This window comes from Melanotaenia boesemani, chromosome 5 (genome assembly GCF_017639745.1).
Source record: "Melanotaenia boesemani isolate fMelBoe1 chromosome 5, fMelBoe1.pri, whole genome shotgun sequence".
Taxonomy (NCBI): domain Eukaryota; kingdom Metazoa; phylum Chordata; class Actinopteri; order Atheriniformes; family Melanotaeniidae; genus Melanotaenia; species Melanotaenia boesemani.
The window spans coordinates 38,547,240-38,570,604 of record NC_055686.1 but is presented as its reverse complement, the minus strand read 5'-3'; the positions used below and the strand labels follow the sequence as shown (position 1 = coordinate 38,570,604).

Here is a 23,365-nt window from a genome sequence, read left to right as displayed (position 1 = left end):
TGGATAAAAAAATAAAGACAACGGATTTGAGCTGTTCAGATTGTCATTAAAAAATCTGGTATGGGTCCCATGTGGGAAAAAATTGGGAACTGAGCTGCAGTGTGAACGAAGCCTTTGAGATGTTGACTAAAGTTTTTCTTTTCTGAGTCAACATGGTCTGATTTCACCCAACTGAGCCCTGGACCACATTAAAAAGCAGTTCCCTCTCTGCTTGTACAAGAGACACATATGTACCTAAAATAAACCATAGATATACTATATATACTGCAGGCTGTTATGGGTCATTTGGGAAAGTGATGAAGACAGCAAGACAGTAAACATGGGCCAAAACAATTTTGAGTTAAAATACTTTAAATATTTTTGTAACTTTTTACAAGAAAATAATTCCTTTATTTCATCAGCTAATAGAAACAAGCTCAAATATGTATTTTTTGTTCATCAGATAATTTGAATTGTGCTCCTACTTTTTATTGCATAGTTATTTAATATTACAAAATTTCAACTGCTAGCCGAGGGTATGTTACCGTTCTTCCATCTAACATGGAAACACGTGCTTTAGCTTTTCTTATTAACGACCAATTAAAAACTGAGTATGAAATGTCTAACTTAATAAAGAAATCACAAAAACACAACTGAATCAATAAAGAAATATCAAAGAACCAAGAAAACTGTGTACAACCATGTACGTACAAGCTAACAGGAGGAAGGCCACAACACTGATCAACGGGTAAGTTTTACAAGGACTTGCACCAAAGTGCGAACACGTTTTAAGCAGCTGGGTGTGTGTTACCTGTGCAATGCGATGGTGCTGCAGGTTGATGACTCTGGAAACGGCCATCTGCATGCTGCCAAACACTGCCACCACCTCCAGCTTCTTATCATCAAATGACGGAGCGCCAAAGTTCTGAAAAAGCAGACGAAACAAGAGAAACCATTTCTTTCAAACTTGGCCCTTCTGTTTGGTCAGTTTTGGATCTTCTTAAAAGCCTGGCTTCATAACACTCACATTATCTTCCTTGGTGCCTCCCCAGAAGTTGATTCCACCTGCGTAGCTGGGGATGTTGAGAACAGCCAGACCCTGTAGACTGGGCAGAGAAATGTGAACCCCATCACACTGTGGAAACAGAGGAGGAGATCAGCAGATTGTAGTTTCTTACTCAGAATAGAAATAACTTTTTTTGTTTGTTAATAGAAATCTCTCTCTGTGTGCCTGACCTCCAGCTGAACTCGCTGCTCCAGGTTCTTGTAAGTCTTCTGGAGCAGTTCTTTGGTCCCCAGGACTCCATACCACATCATGTTCTTTGTGCGACTACTGAAGACGGAGACAGGAGACGACCCATCAGATCTGGTGTTACTCTGACCTGGATTCTTTAGGTTCTAACTTTACTGATCAAGGAATGGAATCAGCGAGTGGCAGAACTTTTATTTCTTAATGTTGGATTTTTAATCTAATGATCGTGTTATCACTTATCAAATGTGTATATTTATACTGCAGTTGTTAATATTTATGTTACCCCTTCTTGTAAATAAAAACAAAGAAAATAAGCCAATGAGAAAACAAGATGCCACTTAAATGAAAAGTGATTAATGAGTGACATCATTTAGCTAAGCACTTCTCTGTGGACCCACATATTGTTTCTGTACCTGCATTTCTTCGGGTGCTCGTCTCTCTTGTTGTTGAACTCGAGGGAGATTTTGGCGTCCAGACCGATGCCGAAGTAGTTGTTCATCACACACTTCTCTGAGCATTGTCTACGGATACATGCAGACTGTTAATTAATGCAAGATGACATGCACACACAGACAAGATGGAGTCAACACACACACAGACTTACACAGTGTCTTCGCTGAAGAGGACATTGTTGAGGTTCTCTGGTTTCTCCAGGACGATGGGGGCCGTGGGACTCAAACCTCCTGGATAAAATACAGAGGAGGGAAGAGGTTCTTTTTATGTTGTCTTGACATTTTAGATCGATGGATTGAGGTTTCTTCAAACCACCTCTGACAGGATCTGCTTGGCTGAGTGATACAAATGTGGACAGCTTTTTTGGACTCTGTCTCTTCACTAGAGTCCCTCCTGAGCTCAAACTAGAAGAACACTTACGTGGCTCAGCATCCTTCAGCTCCTCACTGTTCTCTCTTTTGATGGAGGATAAGGATGGCATCCTCTGGACTTGTGTGTGTCGGTTCTGCTCGTCCACCACTGAAATGACGATGCGTGGTTAGTGAACTGCACACAGCACACTTATATCTGGAAGTTTTAAAAAGATGACAGCAATAGATAAAGGAGAAGAAGAAAAAGGCCTGCTGGCCGCTGTGTCACCTTTCTCAGCCTGCTCGATGATCTGTCTCAGGGCTTTCTTCAGGCTGTTGGCTCTGAGCATCAGCTGCTCCTTGGACCGATATGTTTTACTTTCCGAACCAGACTCACCGCCACTTTCTCCTGGACTTGAGCTGCTGCTTTCCTGGCTGGGAACTGAACCTGCTGGTACCACCTGGATGAAAATAAATGAGTTGTAAAACCTGTCAAGTATATTCCTGTTAAGTGACTGTCAGACACAACTTGCCTTCCCCTTAAGATCCGTTACATTTTACGAGTGGTGGGAGTACTTCAGTGTCACCACAGCAGCAGTATAACCAGCATGTCTTTGCACAAATTCATTTTTTACTATTCTGGCTTAAGAGCAACATCACTTGTCTGCTTGTGTGTGACGCTGAGAAGCAGCACTTAGTTTCATTTACAGGCAGAGCTGCTGCAGGATGAGTGGCTAAAATTCAGTGCACTTCCAGTTTTATTGAGCTTAAAAGCATAACGACATTTTGAAAGCTCTGCTGTTTCTTTGACAAGACCTGCATCAGTCTGTAAATAAGAAAATCCAAAGGGAAAGGAAACACACACAGATAACTGATGTTGTGTTGTTAAGCTCCCTATGAGGAAACCAGAGATGTGTAACATCGCCTTCGTGAACATTTTATTTTGCCACATAATGCTCCAAAGACATGTAAATATGACAAGTATCCTTATACTGTTCAGCCAGTACATTATGACTACTGACAGGCAAAGTAAGAAACATTGTCTTATGGAAAAGGCACCTGGAAGTGGTGGAATATATTACAACCGAACATTTTGGACCTGAAGATAGTGTTTTGGAAGCAGACATAAATAGATGATTGTAAAGACTTGAGTGGGTCTGGCAATAGCTGGATGGCATCCTCTTCATTCCCAGTCTCCAGTGGTCAAGATGTGCAAGGAGGAAAACGTCGTAAACTGTTGACAAAGGTCATGGATATTCACGACTCACTCATGCACATCAGGACTAACTGCTCAAAAGGCTAATCCTGGTTCTTAATGTATGAACACAGTGAGTTTATATGTCTTTTTTCTCAATGTTGATTTTAATGCCATAAATCACAACATTTTTTTAGAGGTTTGAACAGGTTATTGGTAAATCCAGACCTCCAGACCCAAGCCCACCCCTGTAACCACTAAGCTACCACTACCACACACCCATGAAACCAGTCCTAAATGACAAAGGCCTGGATTAATTCATTTTATCCAAAATGGTTAAAAAGACATCTCTAGGGTATGTTGAACAAAGAAAACTGATCAATCAATGCCCCGTTTGTTACCACTGTCAAAGCGTTCGTTCAGAGGTCTACCTCAAGGAGCCAGGGCTGTTTGGGGGACAAAGGGGACATATTTCAAAATAAGTAAGTGGTTCTAGTTTTATGGCTGGCTGGTGCATATTGTACTAGCTTGGTAACAAACTACTAAAAGCAATGAATCTTAAAAGAGGGCTAAAAAGCAGCAAACCAGGTTTCATTAGAGGGTCAGTCGTTATAGAAAATCAGGACACATTCATGAATATTGAATTAAATCTTGATTTTTACAAGAAGGTAGTTATTTTATTATCTTCTGAATATTTTTCTGAACCTGGAAATACTAAACGCTGATCCTGTGATCCCATAGGTTAATGCAGTGGCCTCTCATATAGATCCTGAACCACAGGTTGGGAATCTGCATCATAAAAATCAAACCTTAAATCCACCTGATGATAAACAAACACACTATGACCCCATTTCAAGTGTTCAACATTGATTTTGGTGCCACATTTGATGTGTTTTGTGAGACACAGTCCTGCCATCTTGGAGCTGTTTTGGTGTTAAGCTTTTAGGACTGAGCTGGTTCATTCTGCTCAGAGAAGTGTGTGATGACCATTTTTACCTGCGCTTCTGCTTCCTCACTCAAGGCCTTGACCAGGGAATCAAGTTTCTCATTTAGCAGTGCACACTGGGAGGAGACATAGAAATGGAGAGAAAGGAAGAAATTAAGGTATTTTTATTGTTTATATTGCTCCCCTGCTCACTTCATAATCACATAAAGAGAGTGTATATTTGGAGATAAGAGCAGACATCAATACTGCACACAGCTTATCAAATGCTCATTGTGTGCAGCTGCAGTAAAACCTAATACCAACCTGAAATCAATACATGCTCTTATACAGCACTGAGAGACGGATATTTGGAGAGGTAATAGGCTGGTTTCCTACCAGGCACCAACAGAGCATCACATTATTTGGAAATGGATGGACAAGTGGGATGAAACTCGAAGTGGTCTGAAAGGAGGGTTTTGTGGAGGCTTCTGCCAACAGAGAAGATTTTTGTTTTCTAAAGTGTTTGTACTAAAGCCTGACAGCCACTAGACGTTGAGTTCGACCATGTTTGCTTCATGATTACATCTTTAAAACCGTCAAACTAAGCCTCAAACGTTTAGATGTTTGTGCTGCTAATTGGATTTTGGTTTGGTTACCTTAGTTACACAGGTAGAATTTAGACTAAAATGTTTGTTGTCTTGAGTCTAAACAAAGAAAAAGTTGTTAAGGTTAAATGTATTTCATGTCCCAGAAAAGGCTTATGTTTGAACGTCTTACCGTCCACTTGGTGCTAAATGGGTCATTTTGTTGTGCTGTTAACTGAAACACTTTCTTCTCTATAAGGCACAACAAACATGGTAGTTGAAAGATGAAAAGTTAACATACGCTGGGTGGAAAAGACTACTTGGTGTGTTTGGTTCTTGGAGTAAAGATAGCAGCCCTCATGTTTCTAATATTGCTGAAAGCTAAAGGAACGGGACAGAAACTACTTTACCACCTGACGTGGGTTGAGAATGACTAAATGGTTCAGACATTTGGGGGTGATCTGATCCACTGATCTGCATCAGTAGAAATATGTGTAAAAAAGGGCAATTTATAGAGATTTTTAAATATATTGAGACGTTATCACACACGGTATAGAACGAGGGAATATTGTTTATATTCAGATAACTTGTTTTAAGTTAAAAGTCTTTTTGCATTTTAAGTTTGGTCGTTTAAAAATATTTTCATTCCTTTTGTTTTAAGAGTATTTAATTTAATAAAGAGATACTTTAATTTCAGTGTCAGCTGTTTTAATAAAAATATGTTTTGCACTCAAGGCTGTAAATTAAAAATGTCTCTCTGGTTACTTGACGAGGAAAATTATACTGAGATATATTTTATATTGTGATTCAGGTAATGAATATAGAGATATGAAGTTTGGTTCATGTCGACCAGCCCTAGTGTAAAAGCTGCTGTAAATCCTCACAGAATCACCATGTTCGGCTCTAAAGGAGGTTCAGCTCACACTGGGACTGGATTTCAGTCTTAGCAGCACCTTTTCTGTTAGCCTAAGCCAGAGGTCCCTAGAAAAATATTAATCTGTGAAGGTTTGCTGGGGCTAATGTTGCCACTGCCCACATGTGTGTGAAGGTCTTAAAACACAATCAAAGGTTAATAATTAGGAGGAAATTTTTAAATCCAGCCACACTGTATTTCAAACCACTCGTTTCCATTTTCACTTATGCAAATGTTTTTGAATAAAAGCAAAATGTAAGTCATGTTGCCCCTGGCACTGTAGCTTCGTTTTTTTATTCTGTATGATTTATAGTGATTCGTGTAAGATGTGAACCTCAGGAAGGGTAGCTGCTACATTAGCTTCAGCTAAAGGGGGTCTAAAAATAAAGCAATAAGGGAATAATGAGGTGAACTTCACCATTAGGAAAAGGTTGGAAACTGCCTTGGGAACCAAGCTACTATTCAGTCTGAGTGAAGTCTACTGAACATAATGAGCTATGGTTAATGGATAAATAAGGGCTGAATGGCTGTGTTTGCCTTGGTCCCCAAAATATCTAAATCCGGTCCTGTATGGATAACACCGGAGATCTAATGGGTAAAAAAGTAGTAATACCCGGTAAAACTACAAAGGTTGATCAGGTTCAGGTTCTTTGATCTGACCTTTCAAGCCTGTTACAAAATGTACCCGCTCATATAACCTCTCAGGTTCAGCCTCGGTGTCTCATTCAAACTCTTACAAAGAGTCAAATTATTTACTAGTCAGAGAGCCGGAGGGCGTGGTAACACGGAGCCTTTAACCATAATATCCATTATATATTGTACACACACCTACACTTGCCCACTAGTTAGTGTTATACAAGTGCTTACATAACACACACACACACACACACACACACACACACACACACACACACACACACACACAAAGCCATTTACCTTCTTTGCCATGGCATCTGCCTCCTCCTTGTTCTCTGTGGCTCTCTCGTACGCCTTCCCCACCTCCACCACAAAATCGTTCACCGTCCCACACAGAAACCTGCCGGGAGAAGGGTGAGGCAGGACAGGGGGGGAGGGGCAGAGATGGCTAACGTGATTAACACCAAGAAGCAAACAGATTATGTGGTTAACATGATGAAGATTTGGTGATTCACTGCTCTAGAGATTACACACACACGAACACGCATGATGGTGTTTTACTGCCGCCTCCCTGCCTGTCAGCTACGCCGCCTCCACATGCTTACGTTTACTCTCAGCTGCTGTATGACTCAGCATGAGCTTGCTCTAAGCTCACATAGCACTTATGTATTTAGCAAATATTAGATACTGTAAAATGAGTCGTGTCTGTCTTCTGCTGAAGTACACAGATTAGATTTTTCTGAAAGTCTTTGGCTGGCAAGTTTGATTAAAGTTACAGAGTAAAAAATACAGATGTGTTCTTTTAGCTGGGCTCTGATTCATCGCTTTCATCGTTATCATCAGTGTGACCCTGTTGTTCCACTCAAAGCTCGTTGTTAATATTTGAGGAAAGCCATTAGCCTTGTACAAGAGATAAGCTACAGTCATCTTCCTTATCCTGATGATTCCTGTTAAAATTTCAATGTGCATGTAGAAATCTAAAAATAAAAAAACAAAACGACATGTTTTCTTATCCAACAACATCACGAGTGTACTGTGGAAGTGCACTTTGTGTGTATGCTGAATCCCGGAGGTGTTTCAGCCGTTAACCAGCAATCAGCTCTGGTTTAAAGCGCACGCAGAGCGGTGGAGAAAATGCTCTGTAATGGCCGCTGCGCTTCTCCAGAGGACGACTGCTACGTACTAATGCACTGAGGATGACCCCCCAACACTGATTCACCAGTCTCTTTCACTCACAAGCAGCAGCACACACTCACACACTTAAGTGTGAGTCCTCAGGATGAGCCCCGAACAGAAAATCGATAGCTGCTGACCAGACAATCGCTCGCCTCTTTCTCTTAACATCACTCTGCTCTCCCTCAGCCTTTGTTTTTACCCACCCTGCATTCACATCTTCCTCTCACTTTCTACCTTTCCTCTCTGGTTTTTCTTCCCGTTTGTGAAGGAATTTGCAGCACGTACTTAGCAGAGGAGATGACGTCACTGTGGTTGTCTGAGTCCAGGATCTTGGCGAGGTGAGAGGCCACGGAGTCAGCATACTGAGTTATGTGGATCTGGGACATGCAAGAGAAAAACTTCAGAAATAGTTTTCTTTCTTTTTTCATTACAGATGCTAGAAAAAAAAATCATACATGACCCGTACAGACATCATCTCTGATGATTTCATTCATATTTGGACAGGATATGATATGTTTCTGTAGCATCTCCTTCATATTAGGCAGTTTAGAGACAGAGTTCAGTTTCTGAAACGAAGAGCTGCCCTTTGTCAATATCCGCACCACTCCCTGTGGTTTAGGCCTGATTGCTTTGGCTTTCCACCTGCCAGGATCAGTTTATTCTCAGTGGATGTTTTCCAAAATAATTCCTCTCAGCTTGTGTGCTCTTATGGATGCTATCCATCGAAAGGTAGACAGCCTCCTAAAAGTTGTGTGGGGTAATTTACCTGCTGAGGAGAATCGAGGCCGTCATCTTCCTTCACTATCGGTGTGTGTTTGTTGGTGGTGGGCACCTCGTATGTCATCACACTCCACCTGAAAAACACACGGATGTCAAGCAGCGGATATACAGACTTCATCAGTTCAAGATCAGAGGCGGGAGGCCGCGAGCTTTGTGTCCTAATGCTTTCACTGCTGATAGAAGATAAGAAAAACTCACCTGTAGTTCAAGCTGAGGATGAAGAAGTTATTTTATAAAACTTAATGTTATTATAAACTTAATAGGCTTTTCTTTAAAAAAAAACAAACAATAGAAGAAAACATCTAATCTGAGCTATAAAACCTGTGTTGTGTCAGTTTTCAGGTTAAAATATGGATGAGTCTGACTTGGTTTAGATGGATGTGATTAAAAAAAAAGATGGTAATAAGCTGTACATATATGCCATGTTTTCTTTTGTTAAAGGGCTAATTGAATACTTTAAATTAAAAATGAGATTTTATGTCCATCATTTTGTGGTCTTTCTTTTTCTTGATACCTCAGTGCCAAAATATTTAATACTTAGACTAGAAACTGCCTTCTATCAACAGCTGAAGTCATCACTATGCAGAAGTAACTGCTTCAGAATGAGGAAGATGATGAAGCTTGCGATGGGACGTCCACACACTGAACATGTCATTCAGGTATGTGCAGCATGTTCCACATTCCAACATGCATACGTAAAAGTCTGCAAACATACACCTCACACCCTGGTGGAATCCACTGCTATTTTACACTGATTAGCTAAAAAAATCCTGTTTACAACCTAAATGCATCAGTAGTAGACAGTAGAGACGGGGAGTAGAGCTCATTTTGATTAAAAAACAGCCACATCATTTACAGTGGTAAACCTTGACCATATGTCAAAAAATAGCTGTTTTCTTTGTTGTTGTTTGTCTGCACAGACATCTGTAAAACAACAACCACCAGCTCCAGCTGCTTCATTTTGGGCCTCCCACTACTAAGCTCCGTGGCATCAAAACTTCCTTTTAATACGACTTCTCCTCTCAGGCAGGAGAAGAAATGAACAGCCTTTGGTGGAGAAATCTCATCCAGTTATCTTTATTGCTTTGACTGCTTCCTGGCCCTGTTTGTTGTCCTTTAAGCAAATAAAGTCAAATATAACAACCGAATGGGCTTCATTTAGGAACCCACCCAACAAGATATAACCCCAAACATTCCCATCACAGGGGTCAACTGAGAACATCCCTGGTTGTGAGCTGGCTGTCTCGGTTTGTTTGTTAAAGAGTCAGGTGACAGGAAGAAAGCATGTTTTCTGTAAGGAGTTAGATGAAAGCATGTTGCTTTCCTTACCGGTCCAGCATTTTGGTGGTGGCTCTCTCCAGCTTCTCCAGGATCTGTAGTAGCTGAGCGTCGTCATCGCAGAGACCTCCCCAGCCCAAAACACGAGCCAAGTCATTACCTGTGCCCAGCGGCAGCACACCGAGCTGACACTGTGGAGACATGGAAGCAGGTGATTCTGGCTGAGATAAGTTATAACAGCATGAAGTCGCCTCAGCACAGATCTAATTAACCCCCATCGAGCTAAACTGCTGATTCAAACAATATGTGTTCTTTAAGTCAAACATCTTCAGATCTCTGAAAACTCCCTCTTCCCTGTTTTTACTACATAACATTCATTAAACAGATACTTTCATCCAAAGCTGAGAATGAGGGTTTTAGTGAAGGAGATGGATAACTTATCATAAAGAAAAGTTAGATGATTCATAACTGATGAACATTTTCCTGCATTTAGAAGACATACATGTGTTGTTGTTGTGCAGGTTTGAGCACCAGAAGCTACAGTTATGTTCTTGTAGTCTTGTTGCTAGTGTTGTTACTCATGCTGTTTGTCTTCCTACAGGTGCTCCCTATGATTGTCTGCTTTTTCTTACAGCGGATCTAACAGCTGGTTGTTGGGTTTCTCTGTTTGAGTTGTCCAGCTGTCACGCTCTCCTTCTCCTTGTTTCTCCTTATCTAGTCCATAATTAACATGTAACTCAGAAAAACACTAAAATAAAGAATAATGCTCAAATATCAAGTTTGATATGCTTAAAGCTTAATTTCTGTTATGTCCATTCAGTTCTCCTTGGAAAAGCAAATCTGGATGTTATGATGGTGGGCAGATGAAGGTTAAAAAACAACAAGAAAAGCAAACAAAAAGGACACATAACACCTAAAGGAACGACGCTGCTGTGTTTGCATTGCTGCACAGAAAGTCTTGTTTAGGCCAGCAGTGATTTTTCTCTCTGACAAATCAACCGTCTGCAGTGTTTGTGTGTTGCTTCTTAGCTCGTCTTGTTAGCAGCAAAAACAATCAGTATCAGTTATGTGGCGCTAAATACAAGAAAGCTGATTTCTCCCCCTTTTTCTCTTTTTAAACGCAAGAAATCTTTTCATAACCAAACTCGGATTGTTGGCGCACACTGTAAACACATCCAGAGAAAGTCGGGATCGCCGTCATGAGACCTTAATTCTCTCCTGTCTTAAGAGGCTTTTACATTAGATGCAGTTTACAGCTCCAAGCCTGGTCATGTCCATGTTGCTGCGTGACTCAGAAGGAATCTTTGCTGAGCTGATCAGGCTTGCCATGCATGGGGAACCTGGCAAATCTTAAATCACCGTAAGGTTGGCAAACATTACAGAATTCTTCAAACCTTCACAGATTTAGAGACCACACTGATTTTATAGTGTGTGGTGTGTACTAACCGACTCTTCAGCAGGTTCTTCATGCGCAATATTCCAAATCTCACGTAGTCAAACGTGACTTTAGTGTAAACAAACATGGAGGACAAACAGGGGGAAGCAATGAGGGTTGTTTTCAGCCGCTTACTTTACCAAAAAAAAGCTTTTTATGGAAAAAGTCATGGAGATGGTGGGATGTGGACCGCATGCCTCGCAGGGTCTGTCTGCAGATAAACTTGATAAATAATGTTGATCTTCAGCCTTCATTTGTTCAGCAGATAACTTCACATTATTAGGATTCCTCAAACAGCTTCTGCTGATAATCTTTTCAGCTGCTCTAGTGAAGTTCTTTTCCAATCTGATTGTCCTTATATGTTAAAAGACCTCCAGTGGAACTACAACCTGAAAGAAATGTGTACAAAATTCTGACTTTATTAATAACTTTTTGTTATTTTTATGATCAATTTCACCCTGAAAGATCCTTGCAAATGCTTTCCTCTCCATTTAAACGGCAAATTCCTCCTCCGCCGCTCGTCATCACTTCTCCCCGGGTCACCGCCCGGCTGAGGGTAAAGGAGCGGACCCAGTGCTCGGCTCCTCTCAGGAGGCCCCACACACTTCAGGATTTCTAGTTGCTAATATTAAACATGTTCAATGTTTATCTTCCGAGCAGATCAGGCAGAACAAAATTACTCTCAACACACCCCACACCACAGCAAAATCAGACACGCTGTCGTTTGCAAACATCAGAAACCCGGTCTTTGCTGGCTTCGATTGTAAGGGGGACAAAAATCGTCCCGATAATCATGTAGTATGTACCCACCTTCAAACAAATTATCAGTCATTGTTTACAACTCAGTCTTAAACCTGGAAGTGGTCACTCCACTGAAGCAGCTCCGGGATGAGCCTAAACTCTCCAAACTCCTGCCTTGCTATACGGACATTATGACCCCACACAGTATAAACAAGACTAACAGATCCACCCTGCATCCAGGTCTACAACTAAACTTAGCACAAAAACGAAGGAAAATTGTGTTTGATAATTTCCTCCTTAGTATTACTTCTTGGGGTTGTATTATTAAACATCGTTGGAAAGCCTGATTAGTTACCTTTACAACGATCCTTACCAGTTCTATATTATTGTAAAGGTGACTAATCAGGCTTTCCAACGATGTTTAATGAAACACCCGTTCGTATTATTAAAGGAGAGAAATAATTTACCAAACACAAATTTCCTTTCTTTTTGTTTTGTTGCAGCTACTTTCTGAACATCTTTTTTCTCGCCTTGCAGCTTGGATGCAATTTGCCCCTCGATGAGAGTAGTGCGTGAAAATCCTCATTAATGTTACGAAGCCAACTCTTCCCAGTCAGTGCAGCTTACATTTATCAGACAGAAATGACCTCATATTTCCACATTTTAACCACACAGACACAGATCAGCTGATTATCAGCTGTTTAAACGGAGCCTGATCGAAGCATTAAACAGGTTTAGTTCAACATGACCTGAGATTAAACGGGATCGAACCGGATTTATTAATTGGGAATAAAAAAATGTGTTGATGTAGCATGAAATTAATTTATGTAAAATAATTACACAATAACAATTCATTTATTCACATGATCAAGCCAATTTTTTCCACTCCTTTGCTCAGCAATAAACAATTTATTTTACAGTTGGATAAATTAAGATAAAAATTAAGATCTAAATTAATTTCTTTTCAAAGTAGTTGTCCTGACAACATCAAGGCAATGTCATATTAAAACATATTTATACGCAATGCAGCAAAATCCGGGATATTAGCACAGAAGAGTTACCTCACATCAGGACCATAGCATCAACCCCTCCTCCTCCTCCATCTTCACTTTGCTGTTCTCACCTGTTTATGGAGGCTGAGTTTATCCAGCTCTGAGAGCACCCAGCCCACGCTGCCGTCTCCCCCACACACCAGAATCCGAAATGTCACAAACTTCTGGAAGAGCCGCAGGCTGAATGGAGGAGAGGATGTAAAACTCCCATGAGCAGCATTATCATGCAATTACAGCTTATTTAACTCATTTAAATAAACAAAAATTAAAAAAATAAAAATAAATAAATCAACTGTTAGCGTTTACAAAATGATAGCAATGAAAGTTTAAATAAGGTACCCGAGCTCCGGTCCTCCGTTCATCAGGTCAAAAACCTGAGCTGGGTTCAACAGCTGCTTGAACTTGCGCAGGAATTTGACTCCCTGGTTGTCGCCGCTTTTGGAGTTGACCAGGACCAAGAGAGGGCTGGAGCACGACGCAGAGGTGGCCTTCCAGAAGCCTGACAACAAGAAAAATAAGCAAACATGTTTTCACAGCCTAACAACCTGGGAAATACTTCAATTATATGAGCCACTGTTCTCGTTAAGAAGGCTGCATGTGATGGACTCCGGATGTCAGATACAATAACTAAATAAGAAAAGCAGGAAATGATTATTCAAAGTACACTTACATCTTTAAAATTTATTTAACCTGCTGTTTTCCTGATTCATGTCTGGGACTAAGAGGACTACTTAGAATTAAAAACTGTACCAGCAGAAAAATCCTGGGGTCAGTTTCAGGGTCAACCTGTGTGCATTCAAAGGATTTTCACACATGACGTTGAAGGTTGACGGTCCTGAACTTTGAACCTGTTAATGCAATTATGTGAGGAAAAAAAGCCTGAGTGTGTTTACATGTGTGTGTCTCACCATCTGAGTCGATGCTGTTGAGTGCAGTGGGAGGGATGATTGACACTCGACATTGACCCAGAGGACACACCTTTCCCATTTGTTCTTTACAGCTGTTGTGGACCTGCACAGACATGCACACAGAGTTATTGGTCTCCATAGTAAGTCTATACTTCAGTAGAAGCAGAAAGGTCATTACATCCCTCTGAAATGCACCAAATGCCAGTTCTGTAACCTTTACAAATGCCTCTGATTCATTTGTGCATGTGGATGTGTGTAATTGTTTCCTTTGTGTTTGTGCACTGAGGATTAGACTTTGCACTGTGTGTTACTGTACAGTAAAAAAAGAGCTTTTGCTAAGGGTACATGAGACAAAGTGAAAGCATGAAGTTATATCCCTGTAACTGAGTGTGACTTACAAACATGACTCAGCTGGATCTCTTAGCTGGATTACTTCTATTTTGTAGTATGGAGTGGCCTCTATAAGTTTTAATGCAGTTTTACACTTAAAACAAACGCAGTATTGCACAATCCTTGTTATACGAATTAGGTCTGGTTGACAGCTGTATTAAGCCTGCTTTAAATTGGGTATAAAAATGACTGCAAGAACTCACAATGTAAGAGTTGTAGCAGTATCCAACTGCCTTCATCAAATGCTGTTGTCCTGCTCTTTTACCCACAATTCTTGTCTATTGCCAATTAAAAAGGCAAATCTGAATGTACACCCCACAAGTAAATTATTTTGTATGATTGATTTGACATGCAACGTTATCAGTCAGAGCTGCATTATTTTAGCGACTCCATGGCAGCAACGTAACTTAAAGTAGCATCTGACATATTTTAGTCTTTATGCTTGTGTGGGAAACATGTTGGCAAACAGTCGACATGACAAATGCCTGAAATTCATCTCATTCCTTTGCCCCAGCTGGTAATTTATTGATTGTTGCAGGGCCAAGTCAAGTTAGAACCGCAAACACAGCACTAACTCTTTCTCTACATGTTACTCAACTACTCTTTCACCAACAATTCATTGTCCACTTCACATTAAATGACCCGCAAAGGCAAAACTAACTATACAAAACATTATAGAAAACTTTTTTTTAAAGTTTGAGGAAGGGTCGAACAGTTCCTAAGCTAATTGTTTTTATGAGATGCAATGATAGAAATTCCTGTCAGAGCTGCAATATGCCTCTTTTTGGCCACATGAGGGCAGCAAAGCAACCTAGAAAGTAGCATCTGACATATTTATTGTTCATTGTTTGCATGGAAAACATGTTCATTAAAAATGACTAAGATCTATTTATATTAGTAATTTATTCCTCTGTCAAGCAGATGTAGTTAAAAACACGCAATGTCGGTGCCGTCAGAATGCCTAAAAGAATAAAGGCTCTACTGAATTTAGTCGATACCCTTGCACAGGAAAATGCTACCAGTCTGCAGCTGGCAGGAATTCATCACTCCCTGCTCGCCTGTTCCTTCTCCCTTCAGGGACTCGGCAGCTATCCTAAGATCCGTTCCATTACTACGATGACTCGAGTTAACCTTTCAGACTTCAAGTCTTTATGGGGCGACGGTGGAAGTCGGAGCACAGAAAAAGCTTGGTAGCACATCTCATCCTGGAAGTTACATCATGCATATCAAGAGGCATATCCCAGAGGCTAGTAACCAAATAAAAAGAGAATTCTGTCATAATCATGAATGAATTATGAATTTTATAACTGCGCTTTTAAACCAATCAAAGTCATGATAATACAGCTTTGGATGAAAAGAGTTTCCACAATGATTCCACTATGCTTCATGACATTTTTCATTGACAAATATTAAAATTTTGCCTTGAATCTAACCTTAAAAAGCTGCTTCAGCTTTAAGACAAACACTAAAAGTTGTTACTCCAACTACTGAGAATTTGAATAAAAACCCTGCCTTTCTCCTCCAGCTGGAAAAGTAATCCGTCTACGTTTCATGAACTGAAAGCAAACAGAAAATAAATCGGCTACTAGCATTGTCCCAAATAAAAACTAACCCTGATCTGATGTGACAGTTTCTGACACGAGAGAGGGTGAAAATCAATCCCACTTACGATGGCCTTGCACCAGAGGCAGCGCCAGTCCTGCAGCCGCCGGACGCTGCCGCAGTTCTTGTCACACACCACACATTTAGCGCTGACAGGCAGGTTGCCTTCCAGCCACTGGTGCGGCATGGATACCTAAAAAAAAAAAAAGCATTGAGGCTCTTTTCCTAGAAAAATCTTAGTATAATAACTGTCAACTGTTGACAATCCAAGCCCTCACTTTTATTTGATGAATATCTGGCAATTTTCTGCTACGATCACAACTGAAAGTGGAAGAAAACGGCTTCATTTCTCACCCCTTCCTCATCTTCAATGATGTCATTTCCTATGGAGGCCAGTGTGGTCCACTTGCAGTTGTTGGTGGAGCGAACAGCACAGCGTTTATGGGCCTTAAACTTACAGACTGCAGTGGACAGATTGAAGAAAAGTTTCAATAAATGCTGCATCAGCTTGCACTTCGGAGCTATAACCTGAGTTAAAGGGTAACTGCTTAGACATAAAGTGGAAACTGCCAGAAATTTTAAGTTGATTGGCTCAATCTTCTGGCCCGTGACTGCAAGAGCACAAATGTAGCACCGAGTGTGTGTGCATGTGTGTGTACCTTCACAGGACAGGCCGTGGGAGGTGACGCCTGGCAGTGCTTCTCTGCAGACGTTGCAGAAGGTCGGTCTGGCATGTGAGCAGGCGTACCAGTTGTGCATCCCAGAGAAATGTTCCATGTTGAACTGGCTAGCCTGGAGGGTAGGAGGAATTTTACAAGATGGGACAAAGACTTTCTATGCTATGCTAAATTCAGCATCCAGAAGCACGAATAGCAGAAAATGCTAATGTTATTCTAAACTCTGCAGTCTCACATGGGCAGCATGATGACTATGATGTTGATTCAAGGGGCATAAAGCTTCACGTTGACACGAACTGAGAACTAAAAGAAAAACTAAAACCATAAACGACTGTGTGGTTGTTGGCAGCATCTCAGTTTTAGTCTCCGGGATGAAAATGTTTATTAGTTTTAGTCATTTTTAAGTTTGATAGTTTTAGTCTAGTTTTAGTCAAATAAAAAAGTATTAGTTTTTAACAAATGAATTTAGGTCAATAATACGTATTAAAAAGTGGAATCAAGGTTGACAGGTTATAACAAGTAATTAATAAAACAAGTTAACCTTAATGCTTTTACATAATAACCAGATCCTTTACCAGACTGAAAGCTTTAGCCGAGACTTTCCCATCAACAGGGATGAAATGCTGCCGTGTTACTTAACTGCTGCTGGACAGAAACTTTTATTTCTATATTTCACCTTTTTTCATGAATCCATGCCCGACTTCATCATACAAACATGTCACACAAGAAAATAGCTGCTCTATAAGTTCAACATATAACAACACATTGTGAGCTTGTTGTTTGGTTATTTTCATCAATAATTAGAAAATTAAAAGGAATGTTTTAGACTTAGAAGGTTTCTAATCAACAGCAGATACTGGAATCAGTTACTCCTAAAAAGCAAAGAGAACAACATCCTGACTTTGTTAACTGTGGCTTTATTTCTGAGACTTTTCTGAAGTGTAAAACTCCACCCTGAACACACACATGTCCAAAATATGAGCAAAGGATGAGGAACACATGCTCAACGTGACCTGGTCTGCCAGAGAAATTATGATGGATTATAGTTAAAATATGTCCATATGTCCTCGCTTCCACCAAACCCCTTCGTCTACTATGCTGACTGACAGATTTCACTCACAACAGGCAGAAACGTCGTGTTTTTAATGTCGGACAATCAGCCATGGAACATTTTCGTCTCATCAACGAAATCTCACAAACGTCTCGTCATGTTTTCGTCATCAGAGCCATTTTTAGCTCGTCACCATCTCGTTATCGTCATGTAAAAAAGGTTCGTCAACAAAATAAATTTAAGATCATCATCGATGAAAACAACACTGCACAGTGAACAATGATTTATACATCACTGTATAGGTCATTAAAGACTGAAGCAGGGCAGAGAGACATTAACCTCATACGTCTCCCACTTTTGGACAGATTTGAGAGCAGTGATCCAGTCCTCCATTTCCTTCCTGTTCTCAGCACAAAGCATTAACTTGCGAAATGGTGTGATCACCTGAGAAAAAAAAGAAGAAGGGTCAGTTTGAGCAGCAGTGGAAGATTTGCCTCAAAACTTAAAGAAAACAAATATGTTAGACCAATAGCTTATTTTTATTTATTTATTTTAAAAAATTTATTTAACCTTTAATATAACATGAAATTACTGGGAAAATACTAATACAAGTTTTGAGGCTGTTATAAAACATTTTCCAACAGTCCGAGTAAAGCTAACATATGTTAGCATCATGAGCCATGATTTTACTTCGAGTTATCTAACATTACGCCAACGTCGTATGCTAGCTTGATATTGTACTAAAACTAAAACACATGCAGTTTCTATTGAGTGTTAACATTTTTTAAAATAACATAAATAATCGTGAACATATTTGGAACAAAGTACAATTATGACTCAACATAGTCATTTTAAGGAGGAGCTAAAACTTTGCACCCTTATTTATTACTCAGGAAACATTTATGGTCTCACTTTGGAGAATCAAGGAGAACTTCTGATGGGAAGCTACGCTAACACGTAGCTTCTCTGTCTAACTGCTCAGCAACCAAATCCTGAGGCTTTAAAAGCAGTTATCCAACGATAGTGTGTGACGGCATAGCGAGCGGCAACAAGTCATTTTTATACACAGTCACAACAGAAGTCTTGCCCCGATTGATTAACACTATTTAATTAAGTTTAACTTTTATTTAGTTAATTACTGCCATATTTAAAATGAACCAGATCTAAAGTCAGGGAATGCTGTCGAACAGGGAAACCTTGTAAGTTTGGAAGTGACAAGACACTACCTCATGAACGTACATAAAAACCTATACGTTCCTATGCAGATCCAGATCTAGTTGGTAGCATTGAAGACATAAAGACAAAAAGATAGAAAGAAAGGAATAACATAATATAGCAAAAATGCTGATTTAAAAGGCTAAAAATCTGTTGTCAGCTCTATGAACTTAGGTGAGGTTATTTTAGTCGAGGTCAAAGGTATGGACTGATCAGCCAGCCACAGTCTTTAACATGCCCCAAAATGAGCTAGTTCCTGGTCTAAATGTGATCAGAAAGAGTATATAAAACATCTAGTCCTATAAAACAGGGTCTAACATGCAGGTCTGTCTTTTTCTTACTGTGAAGCTGTTGTTGATGTTCTTGGTGCTGGTTTCAGCCACACTGGCATCTGAGAGGTCCACTTCATCAAAAATCAAGGACTAACAGGAAAAACAAAACACTGCAGCCGTCATTTTCATACAAGTTATGTTTTCACATAAAACATTTATTTCCTGTTCAGAATAGACGTTTGGTTCACAGCCTGTTGATCACACTTCTAAATGCACATGGTCACTTTTCTGTACCTTGCAATCTTTGGCATAGTAGAGAGTCCTCCCTCTCAGTTTGAAGTATCTCCTCTTCCATCTCTGGAAAGAGCTGGTCTGCTTTAACAAGATTCCCTCCTTCACACTCTTCTATAGTGAGGCAGAAGGGAAAAGAGGAGGGAATGGAGGAGGAGAAGAAGGGAACATAAATAAATTAATCCAGATATTCTGAATAAATAATAGAACAGCTATTCCTCTCTGAGTTCACACATAAACAAGAGGTGATCAGTTTGAAGCGTCACTAGGATGCTTTGCTTCTCTTGCTGCACATGAAACATTAATTAGTGAAGCAAATTAAAGGTATGCATCTCTAAAATGGTACATTTATCTAGTAATTAAGGACAAATAAAGTAAAACTGTGCAACACTAAGCATTTTAAACGAGAGTTAATTCAGCACTAATGTTTTTTCTGCAGGAAGACAGTGATGGAGTGATGCAGTGATCAAGAGATAAATGAATAACGTGACCAGGACACGTGATTTATTTTCATACAATGGAGCTGCTCAGCTAAAATTCACCACTGATCCTAATGTGGTGGCATCCATTGTTTGAACGTATTAGTGCCTGTGATTATCATTCACTCCTTTCCTCTGAATGAGTACATGCACTAAGAGGCCAGGATTCCCTGGAAAATCCGTTTCCAACAGGATATTGAGGGTCGCCATGGTGATCACATTTCTTGTGACAGATGCTGGTGCAAGCACACAGATATGATCTTAAACCCGTTACCGCATTATTTCTGACTGCCTCCATACCTGCACGGTTATCACCTAATGCATCAACATTTCTGCACAAACTGCCACAGCAGCTTTCATTAGATTAGTCCCCATGAAGGAGGTAACTGTTTGACTTCATGCATTACCTACAGGTAATTTCATGGCAGAAAACAAAATCAGCTACACCAGGTTTTCTAACACCTAGTAAAACCACAAATTTAAAAAAGTGCATTTCTTTTTATTCTACATGATCCAATTTATCTCTAAAACAGCTAAAAACCTTAGTTTGATAACATTTTATTACTAAATTCAATGTAAGAGAATTTCTGGTATTTGAAGACACATTATGCAGCTAGGATATAAGATACAGTGCAGCAGCTTTAAAGAAAAGTGAAAACTCTGTAAAGGACCATCTTTTTTTTATCTAGACATCAATAGCAGACTGATGAATTACACTATAAAAAACAAGGTCAGGCAGTAACAAAAGACTTTGTGGTGCTTTCCATCATGCAGGTATGCTGCTTTTCTAATATAAACTACTACTAATCTTTTCTGCCCAAACAGGTTCGCCTGGGAGCACTTGGCTTGGCAGTAGCTTGCCAGGGTCTCCACATCAGAGCCTGACCCAGAAATCTGCCCCAAAGGAAAACTCAAGACTCAGACAGAAGGTTCGTGAACTGCATCACAACTACCAACAACTCCCAAGTATGTATGTGTTGGACTTTTTTTTATTTAAGTGGGAAAGTAAGTCAAAATAAAAGGATAAGAAGTATAATGGATGAATGGATGAACAATGGATGGATGAATGGATGGATAAATGGATGAACAATGGATGGATGGATGGATGAATAATGGATGATGGATGGATGAACAATGGATGAATAATGGATGGATGGATGGATGAACAATGGATGGATGATGGATGGATGAACAATGGATGGATGGGTGGATGGATGAATAATGGATGGATGGGTGGATGGATGAATAATGGATGATGGATGGATGAACAATGGATGAATAATGGATAGATGGATGGATGGATGGATGAACAATGGATGGATGGATGGATGAATAATGGATGGATGGATGGATGGATGGATGGATGAACAATGGATGGATGGGTGGATGGATGAATAATGGATGGATGGGTGGATGGATGAATAAAGGATGATGGATGGATGAACAATGGATGAATAATGGATGGGTGGATGGATGGATGGATGAACAATGGATGGATGGATGGATGAATAATGGATGGATGGATGGATGAATGGATGGATGGATGGATGGATGGATGAACAATGGATGGATGGGTGGATGGATGAATAAAGGATGATGGATGGATGAACAATGGATGAATAATGGATGGGTGGATGGATGGATGGATGAACAATGGATGGATGGATGGATGAATAATGGATGGATGGATGGATGGATGAATGATGGATGGATGGATGGAAAATAAAGGTTTCACTAATCACAAACTATGTATTAATGTATTCACACGCTTTGTAGAATAATTCTGTCCAGATTTGAACGTCTTAAGTCTTTAAGTTTTTCAGCAGGACCTGGTCTAATGTGGTCTCCAAAAAGCAATGGAACCTTCCTTTGCGTATATCCAAATCAGAAGCCACTCTCCAGAAGTCCAGCAGCAATGTGTTGCAACTGGTTGCAATTTGAGATGAGAGAAAAGCAACCGAGGAAGAGAGCTCTGATCAGCTAAGAGCATCAATGCCACGAGGTTCATGCAAGATTCCTGAATGCTGTCAACTAATTTAATATGCAGTTTGTGTGGCCTATTTACAGACTTGAATACATATTAAATGAATGCAATTTGTACGTGACTTATATGATTACGTAATGTTTGACGGGCAGGAGTAGCCAAAGGCTAGGAGCAGAACAGCGTGACACAGGTGAGGTAGAGGAAGCAGGAGAGTCAAGTGGAGGAGCAGGGGAGGCGACAATGAAAGAAAATAAAAAGCCGACAGCCAGAAGGCAAATTGTCACTGACACATTTAACTTAATAGATGTAAATATGAGGCATAATTTGTTGCTGTTCATGGTACCTGTTGTTTGATTGGTTTGTGTTAATAATAATAATAAAAAATAAAAACATTAGCATCAGTTACAGGAAGAGTGATATTCAGAACTGGTTTTTAATGATAAAACAGCATCGGTTACAGTACTAGGGTCGTCATGACACTGAAATGACTTTTTAAATGTTTTCGTTTGCAGGCCTCATTAAAAGGCATTCATACCGTCTGTCAGCCAGGGCAGGATCAGACAGCAGCAGCACAGCTCATTTTCAGGCTGGTTATGGAGCAGAAGAGAACATCTGCTTCGGGTTGGGATATACTTGCTGTGAACGTGAGCGTACACGCCAACGTTCTGCTGTTTGTGTTGCTGCAAATGAAAGCATGGCGCGGCAAAAACGCAAAAAAGGTCAATCTACTGCTCACATCGTATTTCTGGGGCATCAACCCCCAAAACACTTTGAAAGTGTTAATCACTGTGCAACTGGTAGGAGAAATGATACAGATGCAGGTAGTTGTGGACACGGTCCAGGAAACAGTCTTCAAAACTATCCGCCATTGTGTTTTTAAACTTGCACACACGATACGTTACCTGACATCAACGCGAGTGGCCTACATGCCAAACTAATGCCGGCAGCCATGATGCAGACGCGTCGCTAAGAGCAAGTACATCCCAGCCCTTAGACCGCAGCTGGGCTGCTGCTTTGCGAGGACAAGCCTCGGGTGAGTGCTTTTAGATGGGGGAGAGGCCTGCGGCTGCACCCGTGACTCGCTGAGAAAGGTAAACGATTTTTGTTTTCACGTCAGTCTCCAAAAATCTCCAACCAGAAAAGGGGCCTGTTGAAAATGGGTAGAGGCGGCTGGTCCTTTCCATGAACCATGCCAGAGTGGCACTGAAGTATTCATACCTGCTAACTAATATCTTACTAGATTTTGGAAAGTATTAGTATTTAAAAATTGATTTCTTTTATAACACTGCTACCTACATATTAGCTACCACCTTGTGCCTGACATTTTGCATTGTACACCAGTAAAGGTTATTTATATTTTAATTTTACAGCAGCTAGCATATCTTTAGCATTGTGCTAACAGCTAAAAAGAACAAACAAAGAAACCGAGAAAGAAGAAAACAAATTTATACACCCAGGATGAAGAAAACAAATGAACATCTTTATTTTGTTGGTTATTCAACTAGAAGCAAGCTGCCCATACTTTTATCATCTCTTTTAAAAATATTCCTCTGCTAGATTTGACATTTCTACACCTTCGTATCTGCAACAGCCTTTTTCAGTTTGTATTTGTTTCTATTTTAGCCACGTTATTTCTGTTTAATCTCAATTTTAGCCTAAAAATCTAAATGTCTTTATCACCAATTTCTCTCACTTTCAGCTCAATCTTTGTTTCACGTCATTTCCTTTGCTAGTTTTAGAGTAACAA

The 23,365-nt window shown here is 40.1% G+C and overlaps 1 protein-coding gene across 2 annotated transcripts in view; it reads right to left on the bottom strand.

Moving 5' to 3' along the window:
• The window catches only part of si:dkey-172j4.3 (diacylglycerol kinase delta), a 101,587-nt gene that overhangs the window by 17,163 nt on the left and 61,059 nt on the right, over positions 1–23,365 (bottom strand). For both annotated transcript variants that reach the window (XM_041985118.1, XM_041985119.1), the window contains 21 exons: positions 19,159–19,269; positions 18,934–19,014; positions 17,717–17,821; positions 16,309–16,441; positions 16,004–16,110; positions 15,717–15,842; positions 13,658–13,760; positions 13,089–13,248; positions 12,821–12,929; positions 9,573–9,712; positions 8,230–8,317; positions 7,749–7,840; positions 6,588–6,687; positions 4,226–4,291; positions 2,324–2,495; positions 2,105–2,203; positions 1,836–1,914; positions 1,645–1,752; positions 1,216–1,312; positions 1,007–1,114; positions 791–904 (listed from right to left, as the gene is read on the bottom strand). In XM_041985118.1, the coding sequence (XP_041841052.1) occupies positions 791–904; positions 1,007–1,114; positions 1,216–1,312; positions 1,645–1,752; positions 1,836–1,914; positions 2,105–2,203; positions 2,324–2,495; positions 4,226–4,291; positions 6,588–6,687; positions 7,749–7,840; positions 8,230–8,317; positions 9,573–9,712; positions 12,821–12,929; positions 13,089–13,248; positions 13,658–13,760; positions 15,717–15,842; positions 16,004–16,110; positions 16,309–16,441; positions 17,717–17,821; positions 18,934–19,014; positions 19,159–19,269 (2,298 nt within the window). The remainder of the gene's footprint in view (positions 1–790; positions 905–1,006; positions 1,115–1,215; positions 1,313–1,644; positions 1,753–1,835; positions 1,915–2,104; positions 2,204–2,323; positions 2,496–4,225; positions 4,292–6,587; positions 6,688–7,748; positions 7,841–8,229; positions 8,318–9,572; positions 9,713–12,820; positions 12,930–13,088; positions 13,249–13,657; positions 13,761–15,716; positions 15,843–16,003; positions 16,111–16,308; positions 16,442–17,716; positions 17,822–18,933; positions 19,015–19,158; positions 19,270–23,365) is intronic.